Source organism: Anser anser, assembly GCF_964211835.1.
Source record: "Anser anser genome assembly, chromosome: 15".
Taxonomy (NCBI): domain Eukaryota; kingdom Metazoa; phylum Chordata; class Aves; order Anseriformes; family Anatidae; genus Anser; species Anser anser.
The window spans coordinates 4,369,305-4,381,912 of NC_139736.1; the positions used below are offsets into that span (position 1 = coordinate 4,369,305).

Sequence of the window (12,608 nt, forward strand, 5' to 3'; positions counted from 1 at the left end):
CTGAGGTATAATGGAGGAGCCACATGAAGAAATCCTGCAACATCACCGACTCTCATTTTGTGTTCCCTAATCAATGTAATTCATCCATCATTTACGTTCTTAAGCTTTCAATCTTTCTAGAAAAGAAGAAAGCTGAAAAAAATAAAACTATTTGACTGCAGAAGGAGGCTGCATATGGCCAATATAGCAGCTGATGGAAAAATCAATCTCCAACAGCCCGGCAGGTTAGAAGAACTGCCTCTCATAAAAGTCTGTCTTGCTCACCAGGTTTCTAAAATCATGATGTTGCTATGGTTTGGAGCAGGTTTATGGCGTGAGAAGGAGGAGGTGTACAGGCTGTAGCTTGTTATTAAAATTCCCCTAAGTGCAGCACAGGCTCTCAGGCATGCAACAGAAAGCTCCTCAACCTGTGGCTGCAAGCATTACCTCTCTTCTCTGTCGTGATCACTGTGGCTTCCAGAGGCTCCCCCCAGCCCTGCCTCGTCTTGGCAGACGTCCGAAAGATGTATGCTGACTCAGGGGTGAGGTCTGTAGCAGTAAACTGCCTGACTGTTGAACCAACCTCCACCGTCGTGAACTTGTTAGGGCTGCTGCTGGCCAGGCGGTATGCGATCTGATAACCTGAAATCACAGTGTCAACAGAAGAGAGTAGAGAGGTTAGGATGTTTTTCTAGCAGGAACAAAAGAGCACCAAAACTATTAGTTTATTGTAATTACTTGTTTAACTGGACCAGAACTAAGTAATTTGCTTCCTTTAGGGCTTTAAAACTCTGCTATATGCCAGCCGTCAACAGTCAGGTGCAATACCTTATGGGGAAATTACACACTGCAGCGCACACAAGGGTCCATTCAATATTATCTGCCCTGGAACTGATTTCGCTTTCCATCCTTCATCCCAACAAGACACAAAAACGTATAATCTTTCCTGAGCATACTTGTTCCTTTTTGGGCAGGCAATGGAACAAATAGTTTATGCAATTCATCTCACCTGGCTCAGCGAGTTCAAGACAACACTCTCTCTTTCAGCTTTCCACCCAAACACGCACACACGCGGCTCTTCCCTCTTACACACACCACAATAGCACTTGTTGAAACTAAAGGTTCTTCGGCTGTTGGATTCCCAAACTGTGCAGCCTTCATAACACCCAAGTAAATGCTTGCCCCTCCTTTTTGCATTTGCCTTTATCTCAGCTCTCTCACTCCCCCGTAACTGTACGGTGAAGGCTGGGACTGGCAATAAAAGCATTTTCCTTCTGTCTTTAAACATTGCTGTCCCTGTCCACACCCCAAGGAAGAAGCCTGCAAGCTGTGAGGTCCCGCTTAAATCATGCTGCACTTAATAATCAATTTTGTGGATGCCTGCAAACGATAGCCCTCATTCCAACCTGCCTGCCTGACGATTACGAGCTCACAGTTTAGCGTGTATTATTAATGATACAACTGTGCAAAGGAGGGCATCCAGAGTTCTCACGCACCGCTAGCAACAACTGGCCCCCATAGAGGGCCTGCCAAATGTTCAAACCCATTCTGTACATCCAGCAATTGAATCAGGCTCTCACTTCTGGAGCTTGATGGTAACTTTCAGTCCAGCTGCTAACTTCCAAAATCAATTAATACCAGAACTGGTGTGGGGCTTTATTACTCAAGCTGAATACAGTTGTATGATTAAATGCTTCATGAAGTTACGCAGGGCAGAGGGCAGCCAGCAAATCCAAATCAGAGCAGCTGAAAACAAAATAGTCATGACATGATTCTGCCAACCGCCTGCTCATCTTCCGAAAGACAAAGGGGTCTGCAGACACCTGAGACCATCTTTTTCTCTTGGAATTAATATCCCAGCTAGAGTTTGAACTCCCACCAAATTTTGGCTGTAACAAGAACAAGAGGAGCCAAACTTGGTGTGCTCCATTCTTGAAGGTCAGCGCATGAAAACTGCGCATTGTATCTTACCTGTAGCTATTAGACAAAATTAAAGGCATTTATTTTTCACTGTGAATATCCAACAATTGCCACACGCCCATTCATGGGGAAAGACACAGAGTTTGTGCGCTCTCTTGAGTAAATGCCGTACTTGCGTGTGGTACATGCTCTCATGAACAGTGAAATTTAATTGGGATACAGATGGTAATAATTTTGGTGTGCTGATTCTCACAGTGCTGTTGATGAAGCCCCAGCATTCCCTTGCCCTTTTTTTTCTTCCGCAGCTGTTAGGAGATGGAGGGCAACAGCCATAGCTGCCTTACATAGAACAAACCTAGCTGCACAGCCACCTCTAAGAGCAGCCTGGCCTTCACAGCACCTGTGGCTTCAGCCTGAGCTCCTGCAAGCTGTGGTTACAGCTGGTACAGAGCCGTGTCACTGCACTGCCCCAGTATGCAGCAGCCACCCACACCTGAAAACATGCCCCAGGAACAGAAAGCTTCCAGCACCTGAGCTGGCTCATTTCATGCTGCCGTGGGTATCCCCGTGCAGTGCCGCGGTCTATGTGCTGGGTACATTCGTACACCAACTTGTCCACAGCTGGGTGGACGATGCTGGATTAATACATAAAATGTGGCCTGATTCTGAGAACTCCTGAGCATGCTTACATGCCAGCAAAGTCTTAGGGTCTTACACTTTGAATATCTCATTTCCTCTCCTGCAAACTATCTTCTTTCACCCACCAGCTCTCCCATTGCTGGTCCCATATGTTTCATCACAATATTCCTGTATCTTTAATACTACAGCATTTCGATCTTTTGCAAAAGTCCACAGGAACATAGAAAGCAGTGGAGGGAAGAAACGGATACATTAGGATCTTTCTTTTTTATACAGATGTGCAGAACACAGGAGTGAGAACCCTGGTGTAAGATCTCAATAAAGGGGAAAATAGAAAGAGAAAAGCACTGGGGCAATTTTTACAGCAGCAGGGAAGATGAAGGAAGAAGCAACTAAGATGGCTAAAGAAGTTTGATAAAGCGACTTAAGATGTAAAGAATAAGACCTGGAGGGAAACAGACAGTATTAAAAGAATAGAAAACTTGATTTATCTAGTTATTAAAAGATAAGTATATCTGTGAAATATCATTGTCAAGCAATTTTCTCTCTTTTCTAAATCATTCTAAAATATGAAGTGTAGTTAAAATGTGAGGAGGAAATAGAAAGACAACTATTTACTGCTAAATGGTGGTACTCATGCTAGAAAGCCAATTACAAATGTGCACAGATCAGGCAAAGGAACACACACTTGTCTAGGCCATCATGACAACTTACACAGGAGTGGATCCTTGGCTAATGTAAAACCTAATTTAGCCATGAGAAAAAAGAAATCTCTTGTCACACCCCGTCTCAGACAAGTTCTGCAAACTCTCTTTCAGTCCCTCTCTTTGAAAAATAGCACCAGCTACTGCTGTACCCTCCCCTACACGTGCCATGCTGGCTGGCAGTTGGGGCAAATATCTATTTTCCTGGGTATCTCAGGAAGACTTTAAACAACCATAGCCTGCACCTTTACATATTTCCTCAGAAACTCAACACTTCCCTCAGCGTGAGGCAAAGGTACATATCCAGCCTCTGCATCTGAGCTTGGCTCGCTCTTGTTGCTGCCTACAAACCTCCCGAGACACACTCAGTATCTTAATTTTGATCCCCTACACCACCTTCCACTATTAGACAATTTGGGCAGCCAAGATAAGTTCTGTCATGAAAATCACTGCTCTGAGTGACACGGAAGATGTAATATTAAACCACAGCTCAGATAATAATTAGGGCTAACACAAGATCAAAAAGATAAAATTATTAAGTTGATGAATTTCAGCAACAAGGGAGGGGAGAAGACAGGAAATGTTGGGTGAAATTAAACGAGGCAAATCAATAGAGGTAAATGGAAAGTGTTCAAAGAGAAATTAATGTATGCTTGAGGCAGTATGTAAGAGGCAATACCTGTGATTACTGCAGTGGATGAATAAGGAAGCTACATTCCCTTACTAGATTATGACAATACAGATACGTTACAGATACGTTAGATAAAAAAAAAAAAAAGTAAAATCAAAGGTTATGAATGAAAGTGAAATCTTTAAAAGGTGATCACAGCAAACTTTTCCAGGAAAGGAGAATCTTACAGAATGTTAATTGTCTGGACAGTCAGTCAGAGGAATATGTACTGTTTTCTTCATTTTTTTTTTTTTCCCCCTACATACCATTAGATCCCAAAGCTTTTCTGTTATTGGGAGTTCTGCTGTTCACCAGAACAAAGTAGCATAACAAAAAACCTGAAAGATCAGCTCCTCAGGAGTTTATTTATTCATTGAAACAAGGCTTATTTTTGCATTAGCATCTTCTTAAGTATTTTTTGCACAACTGCAAGCAGTTCCATGAGCTATGCTTTCCGAACTCAATAAATGGCAACAGTCTGAACTGCCTGTTAAATGTTAGGTCACTAACACAGCCAGCAGATTCCCCAAAGCAAACAGGCAGGAAGATGACAACACACCATGAATATAAAAAAGCTTTCAAGCTCATCACCATACAAAGCCCTTCAGAACTGACAGCACCCGCTCATGCAGGCCATGGTGCAGCAGAGATACAAACACTTATTAATTTGTCACAGAACTTAGGGAAAGCCAAACGATACTGGGAGGTTACGGTCTGCCTAGTGGAGCAGCAATCCAGTTTGTTGATTTTACTGCTTATCTGTTTAAGGGCCAGCGGGTGTGCAAATGCAGCCTAGGATCAAAATACGCATTTGCAAACATGGATTACATCCAATTTTGGTTCTAATTCTCAGTGGAGTTCTTACACTCTTTTGCAATAAGCTTCAGGTGAACGCTAAATACAAGCCTACCATGAGGAATACTAACCAGGAAGGATGCTGGCTGAGCTCTTGTTTTTAGGGGAGGCTCATGGATAGACTTGCATATATGCACATTAATGCATCATTTTCCTTTAACAGTGTTTGAAGGAGCTATGCTGGGTGCTAGCTGAATGGAGCGCAGAAAAGAAGACAGAGTTAAGCCTCAGATGGTTACTGTAACATTCCCGAAAGGAGAAGTAGAAATATCTAGCAGTTCTCTACAGTAAAATATTTAAACAAACAAACAAGTAGTTTTCCCTCTTGTTGCCTGCCAGTATTTCATCCTGCTAATCTCTCTCTGAAATGCTGGAACATGTTTTGATATAGATTACAAAAATGTTAGCTGCAAAGGTGCTTGTATACTCAGAGGACAAAGCTAGCAGAGCAGGAACATTAGTTCAAAGGCTGTGAATATAAGTTGCTCTTGCAAAAGAAAAAAGTATTTTTTTCTTTGCAACCCCACTAGCGTATAACAGGGCACCTTGCAAAGTAATATTAACTTATTATTTTCCAGTAATTCTACTTCAATGTGCAAGAGGGTGGTGGTTACAACGCTCTTTCAAAAGTTCATTGCAATAATAAGATTTAAAAAGTGCACAAGAAAGAAAATAAACTTGCAACCTTTAGAATGTTATGTTTTTTTTTTTTTTTTTTTTTTTTAATTTTTAAGCTATTTTTGAAGCACCCCTCGCTTCTTAGAAAAGATCACAGAAGTACCCAATGTAATTTTTACCTTTTCTCTCTGACATTGGCAGCTAACTACTTCCTCCAGGAACCTCAGTTTTTCTACTATCAAAAAAATAGAGGAGTGAAAACTGTTGAATGAAGACAATGGATTTCAAAGAGGTGGACTGGGGGAATTGGTAAAGCCCCCTGGGAAGGAATTCTAAGGGAAAAAGGAATTCAGGTTAGCTGACAGTTTTAAAAGAAACAAAAATAAAGGTACAACTATCCCAATGCAGACAGATGATGTTAAGAGCCCAGTACGTTTGCATTCAGACCTCACTAATGACCTGAAAATCAAATCTGAATTGTACTAAAAGTTGAAACAGGACAGATTACTAAGGGAGTGTATAAATAGACAGCACTAGCATGTAGGGACAATATCAGAACAGCTAAAAGTGCACAGTGAGTTATAACTTAAAGGGCAAAGGCAGTGAGAAAGATTTTAGAAATACATTAGAAATACAAGAGACAGAAGGAGAGGTCAACTACTGGGAATAAAAGATGAACACAAGACAGGTGACACAAAAGAGCAGAAGGCTGATACCTCTGCTGCTTCACTTTCACACAAAACCCGTTGATATTGACTAGATACTTAACACAAATTAAAACTGACAACAATAGAAGTATGGATGTAGGCTAGAATAGAGAATAGGTTAACGAATATTTAGCTAAGCTAGATGTAATCAAGTCAGAAAGGCCTGATGAAATTTGCCCTGCAGTGCTTATATAACTAGCTGGAGCCATCTCTGAATAATTAGTGATTATCTTCAAGAACTTGTGGAGGGCAGGTGACATGCCAGAATATTACCGAAGGGCAAGCAGAGTACCTTATCTTATAAAATGGAGGAAGAAAAAACAAAGGAGTTATGAACAAATTAAGCTAAAGTTTAATACCTAGGAAGATTCTGGAAAAAAAATATGAGAAAAGATATAAATATCCATGAGATAATTAAGTGCCAGGGAACAGTTAATATGTATTTGCCTTTAACAAATAATAAATATCAAATAATTTGTTTTCCATTTTGAAGGTGTAATTTGGCCAGGTGGGAAGAGTAGATATGATCCACATTGACTTCAAGTAAGGCTTTAATATGGTTCCACATGGCCCTGTCAAAAACAAACTAGAGAAACAGAATTTAAGAAAAATACTGCACATTTTGCCTTGATCACATAAAAAAAAAAAGAAGTCAAAATGTTGTTAGTAACAGTTTGCTAACACATTGGTAGGACATATTAAGTAATGTGTAACGAAAACAAGTCCTGAGTCTGTTTCTGTTCAGTATTTCCATTAGTGACCTGGCTGATGGAATTGCCAGTCTACTTGCAAACTTCAAAAATAAAACCAAATTGTGAGCAGTTGCGAGCCCTTTAGAGGACAAGACTGTAATTTGAAGTGATCCTGTTAATGAGAAGAGATGGTCTGGAATCAGTAAGATGAAATTCAATAAAAATACATGCAAAATATCACGCTCACAAAGAAAAAGCTTAATGTACACCTAGAAGAGGGACTGACCTTGAGATGTACTGCAGAAAAGGGGAAGAAATTAACAGCGGGCCATAACTTACTTCATTACAACACCAGTGCTGCAAAAAAGACAAGACAGGACCAGGTACCCTGCGATGTGTTACTGAGTATGGACTGTGCAAGATATAGAAGACAACAGTCTACATGCTAAACATGACAAGCATGCTAAGGGACACCTTTCACCTTCCCTTCCAGCCCCATACTTGTATGATTTTGTCATCAATGTTGTGGCACTCGACTAAGAATTGAACGAGTGGATGAATTGCACAGGGCACTGTGCAAAGATGAATTGAAAGAGAGTTCTTACTCCACTGAGCTTGCAACTCCAGAAAATAAGGCTGACCAAATGCAGAAACAGGAGACATTGCAACAGTCCAGAGAGCAAAATATCTTTTATACTTTCTCATCATTTGTAACAAATGAATTTTTTTCTCCTTAACCACATCCTGTGATTCAAATCCCAGTCTCTACTAAGAGCAAACTTAGATGACACACAGTTCCTTAAAAGAAACACAACAAATCAAACCCAGAAGACAACCTGGAAGCCAAGCTTCCTTGAGCTGCAGAGAAACCCTGCGTTGATCTGTCTCTGACAACTAAGTGGTGCCAAGTTTCACACAAACTCTCTTTGTTGTGCTAAGAAGATCCCTGCAGTGGCTGCCTTTGGACCCCATTTGATGATTTCCTTGCAACTTCAGGTGTCAGGATTACCTCCTGAGCACCCCCTGTGAGAAACTACACACCTAAGCAAAGACTCCGACTTCTTGACTCAGGATCTAAACAGAAAGACAGACTAGTCCTTTACTTAAAGGGATATTTAGAGGGATAGTCCTTACTCACCCACTAAGACTATCATAAAATGTGTTGAACATCAGCACAGGACACAGACAAAATTATCATGTAAATATTAGCTACGTTAATTTAAGAGGCAAGAATAGATTATTGCATTGTAAAAGCCCTCAATGTTTTAAAAGTACAAGTAGCTGCTGGTATACTCCTGGTGCAAAGGCAACCCAGGAGTTACAATAGCAGGAAGGTAAGAAGGTTTTTCATGAATTCCTGTCATTCCTTGCTGCCCTGGTTTACCTCAATAAAAAGCCAAGTGTGACGTAACTCCTTGCAACCTGAAGGAAGCAGTAAAACAGAAGCACACGTGAAAATGACAAGTTAGGGATGCCTGGCAAAGGCAAGCTAGGGGAAGGAAGGGAAAAACCAACTCTGTCCTGCTGTCGCTCAACAGGCAGCTTGCCAAACAGCCCAGCCAAGCAGGTTACAAATCCAAATGCAGATGGAAAGAGAGATGACAACTCAAACACAGTGCCATGAATGAAATGCAATTCTGACTCAGGAAAACACGCGCCACAGAGCCTGGCAGAATTTTCCTCCTCACCACAGGGTACTGTGTCTCTCGGCTGATATACCAGCCTATTTTCTTTTCTTTAGCCATGGATCTGCTTATGTGTGGTTTCTAATCCAATGTGCAAGGAAAACCCAACATCCACAGAGCACGCTCTGGTCTCCAGCCCCCTCCTGCCAGCCCTGGGCTTGCTGCTCCCTCTTACCCAGGATAACTCCGTTGGGCTCCTCCGGTGGCTGCCAAACAATTCGCACCGACGTCAGCCTCACCTCGGGGAACACCAGCCTCACGGGCGGCCCGGGGGCTGGAAAGAGAAACAGAGATCGCGCTAGCAGGCATTGTGTGTCAGAGGAATTACAAGTTTTCTGTTTATTTTACATGGAAGGCAGCCCAAGGTATAGCACGCCAATAATAAATAGATGGTTAGGAGCGCCCACGTACATGCATAACACATTTACTCTGAGGGATCCTGTCCACAGCCGAATGCCTCCAGCACCCACGAACTCCAAGCACAATACAGAACTAATACACCCTACTGTGTTTTACTGCACATGTGAAATGAGTTTACCAGGATGCTCTGACAAATGAGCTTGACCTCTGCAAGTTATCTCCTGGTGGTGTAGCGGGGAGCCCCCGCGAGCCAGCCGCATCGCCGCCTCGTCACCAGATAACCGAGCACATCCCACGAAGCAAGTCACTGAGCTGCCTTTACGGACAGGAGTTGTGTCAGCTTAATCTACTTCACACCTGCTGGAGCTGAATAATATCTCCTCTCTGTGTCATCGGTGCTAGCTTTGAACTGCCTTCTGATTTTACACGTGCATTTTAAACACATAGGTCTGAGCAAGAGAACCCGAGGCAGGTGAGGTGCACGTTAATACGGATGGCTGGTGGCTGCACTGACCATTCCAGGTTTGCAAGGTGAGGAGATGTTAATTCACACATTTACATCCACAGAATTTCCCCTTCAGCACAAATTCCACCTGCGTGTTACCCCTGATGATACTTTTAATTAAGCTGAGCCCAGAGGAGACACAACATATTTATGTCAGGAGTACGGAGATGGAAGAACAATTTGTATCATTTTGCCAACATGCACTTAAGGAGGGAACTGCTATAATGGGGTTATCTTAAACAAACAGTTTTAAATATTTCTCATTAAAGTCTGATACATACAATTCCATGAGTGCTCTTTTACTCCCTGCAGAGTTCTGCTAACAGCAATTTCTCTTTGTTTCCTTTCAAAGAAAAGCCATGTCACTACAGAGGCTGAATGCTGAGAAAACGGCTAAAAGAAATGCCTGGGAGCTGCTGTCCCCGTTCTGTCCCATTCCTGTCCCTGCATGCTCTCGCACCTTCCCTGCACTCTGCAGAAAATGTCTGGTTAAGCCGGGAGTCTGAATGTACTTCAGCCCAACCAAATAGCCTTAAAGAATTTGCTTGTAGATACCAATGTTTATTCCATTTCTACTGGGAACATTTTGACAAAGAAAGAGATTTGTATGTTTGTTTTTCTTCATTGGGAGTAATAAAAAGAAGCCTCTTGCACAGATACTACCCTTCATTTAATAGCAAAAAGGTAATGAAACTAAAAGCAACTACAGCATCTGCAAAGCAAAAGATGTTTTAAGAGTTGAATTAAATTTCTGTACAGCTCCACCAGCAGGAATGCTCTCACCCTGCAGGTGTGTTCAAACAGAACCGGGGTGAGGAGGGTTGCCCATGGTCTTTCAGCACATCAAACTGCACTCCAGAGTCCCTGAGCTCATGGGAGGCACTAGAGGGAATTACAAAAGGAAGCTGGTATGATACCTTCCACGGTCAATGCCTTATTCTTTTGGAAAAAAAACGAGAATGGATTACTTAAGCAGCAAATTCCACATCTCTCCTTCAGTCCAATCAGATCCAGATTTGTTTATTGCTTCCAATTGTAGCACTCTACTTTTTCTTTAGAGCATGATTGAACTTCAATAGACATTTATAATTGGGCTCTATAAATTGTTTTCAATAGAAATTGTCTACCTCAAGCTTCAGAGTACAAATAATTTTAAAAGAATTTTTCCTCTTCATCAGCTGTGGGGAAAGAGGAAATGGGCGACTTTGGTTTTTGATGTTTTTGCCAATTCTCATCCCACGATTGATGGAACAGTTATATTAGGTAAGGATCAAGTCCTTTTAGTTCAAAGTTGAAAAAAAAATCCAAAAAGTCTTAGTGTGGGCTGTCTTCTACACCTGCATCACTAAAAGAAAATAGAGTTAAAATTTGGATCAAGACAGACCCTTATTCTGGCAACCCGTACACTTACCATCATCTTTGGTTCTTTCTATAACTGCAGGAGAGCTGGGGACTCCATCTCCAATGCGAGTGAATGCCAAGACCTGGATCTCATAGAGCACATATTTCCGCAAGCCAGACAGCAGGCAAGACTGAGTGTGGTTACCTCTCACTATTTGGCTCTTTGGTTCAGAGTCTAAATCTTTTGCTTTGAAAAGTATCTGTAGAATAAATGCATATGAATACGGAAAGAAAAAGATATTACTGAAGGAAGGGTATGCATTTTAGATTCTTCCTTTTCACAAGATATAAAATGAGATTAAATACACCAATCACTCCTTTCAAAAACAGCACGCTTCTGATATCTTATCTGGTTGAGTTATGGATAATATTAACATCCCCCAAGTGAACAATAAATTACAAATGCAAAAACGTATCCAGGTAGTGCTTTAAAAATGTAGAAAACATGAAACTCCACTTGCATACCTTGTAACCCAGGACGAGACCATTCTGCTCTGACTCAGGGACTGCGCTCCATGTCAGAAGGATCTGGGTTGAACTCACAGCTTCAGCAGACACGTTCTCAGGAGGAGCAGAGGGAACTAGAATCAGACAGCATTACCAACAGCAGAAATTGGTAAGACATTCCAGATCATTTTGCTCCATCTCCCTGTCTGCTTGGGATTGTTTCGGGATCCCTTAGAATACTACTCTAATCCCAAAGGACTTGAATACGTTCTGGACAATCCCTTCTTTTCTAGTATTCATTATCTTTACATTTCAGCCTACTTAACAATTTCTTACCAGTTTGTCTCAGAAATCACAATGTAAAGAGCTAAACACTCAACGCTAATCACGGTCTACAGAAGAATAGTAAATATAGACAGACATGAATAAACTTGAGGTTCTATATATTTGCAGTAATTAGAATCAAGTTTAAATTGCTGGACTTCTACAAACGTCTATCTCCTAGTATTTCTTTTCCTTATGCTTTATTTCCCTATGCCAAAAGCTAGAAATCTTTATGAATGGGAGTTTATCTTACAGTATGATCTGCTCTACCATGAAGTTTTAAGCCACCCTGGCTTCCTATATTATCGAAAAGGAAATTATAGCATCTTGTCTAGAGTTAGCAATAATGCCAACCACTGGACTGCACCCAGACCTCCCAGTTCAGTAAGAAGTGCTTTAACCTCTAAGCCTTTTGATTATGTGATGGTGCTTAACATTTGCAATACATCAATTATAGACAGATACATTAACGCAAGGTGTATTTTCAGGGACTGATATGGTGTAAATGAAAGATATGCCTATTTCATTTATGTTGCAAAATTGGCTCTTATGAAACTAGAAACATTATTAGAACTGATGGCACGGGAACACTGTAATTTTCTCTGACTCGAGAGAGGAGCAAACTTGCATTTTCTCATGCCATTAAAACTCAAACCACTGCAGAACCACCACACAACTGCAAGCTTTTGTGGGCAAGCTTAATAGCACGCAGTGTTATGCAAGCAGAATTGGAGGCTATTTTTAAGAGTTCACATTTTATGCTGCCCTTTCACATCGTTTTTCCTGTGGCATTTCCAACATCTGAAGGGTGCAATCTTTCCTAAAGCGTGATACACCTGTCAGACCTCAAGAGAACACTCACCAAGTTATGTTACACAAGTACTTATGGACAGTAAGGCTTGATTAGGTGCTGAATATATCACAAAAAGGAGCACAAATCTCTGCCAAAAGTAATGCTGTCCAAATGAAAGAACAGATCAGCTGTTTTGAAGGCTAGCTTCTGAAGCTCCTAGCAACATGAACAAGATAATGAGTATGACACCGGAATTAATATAAATGGAAAAAAAAAAAAAAGACACTAGTCCCCACCCTTGTGCACTCA

At 41.3% G+C, this 12,608-nt stretch overlaps 1 protein-coding gene across 10 annotated transcripts in view; it reads right to left on the bottom strand.

Moving 5' to 3' along the window:
- Positions 1-12,608, bottom strand: part of SDK1 (sidekick cell adhesion molecule 1) — a 395,409-nt gene that overhangs the window by 64,235 nt on the left and 318,566 nt on the right. For all 10 annotated transcript variants that reach the window (XM_083799697.1, XM_083799700.1, XM_083799699.1 and 7 more), the window contains 4 exons: positions 11,201-11,316; positions 10,746-10,935; positions 8,645-8,743; positions 427-621 (listed from right to left, as the gene is read on the bottom strand). In XM_083799697.1, coding sequence (XP_083655823.1) covers positions 427-621; positions 8,645-8,743; positions 10,746-10,935; positions 11,201-11,316 — 600 coding nt within the window. The remainder of the gene's footprint in view (positions 1-426; positions 622-8,644; positions 8,744-10,745; positions 10,936-11,200; positions 11,317-12,608) is intronic.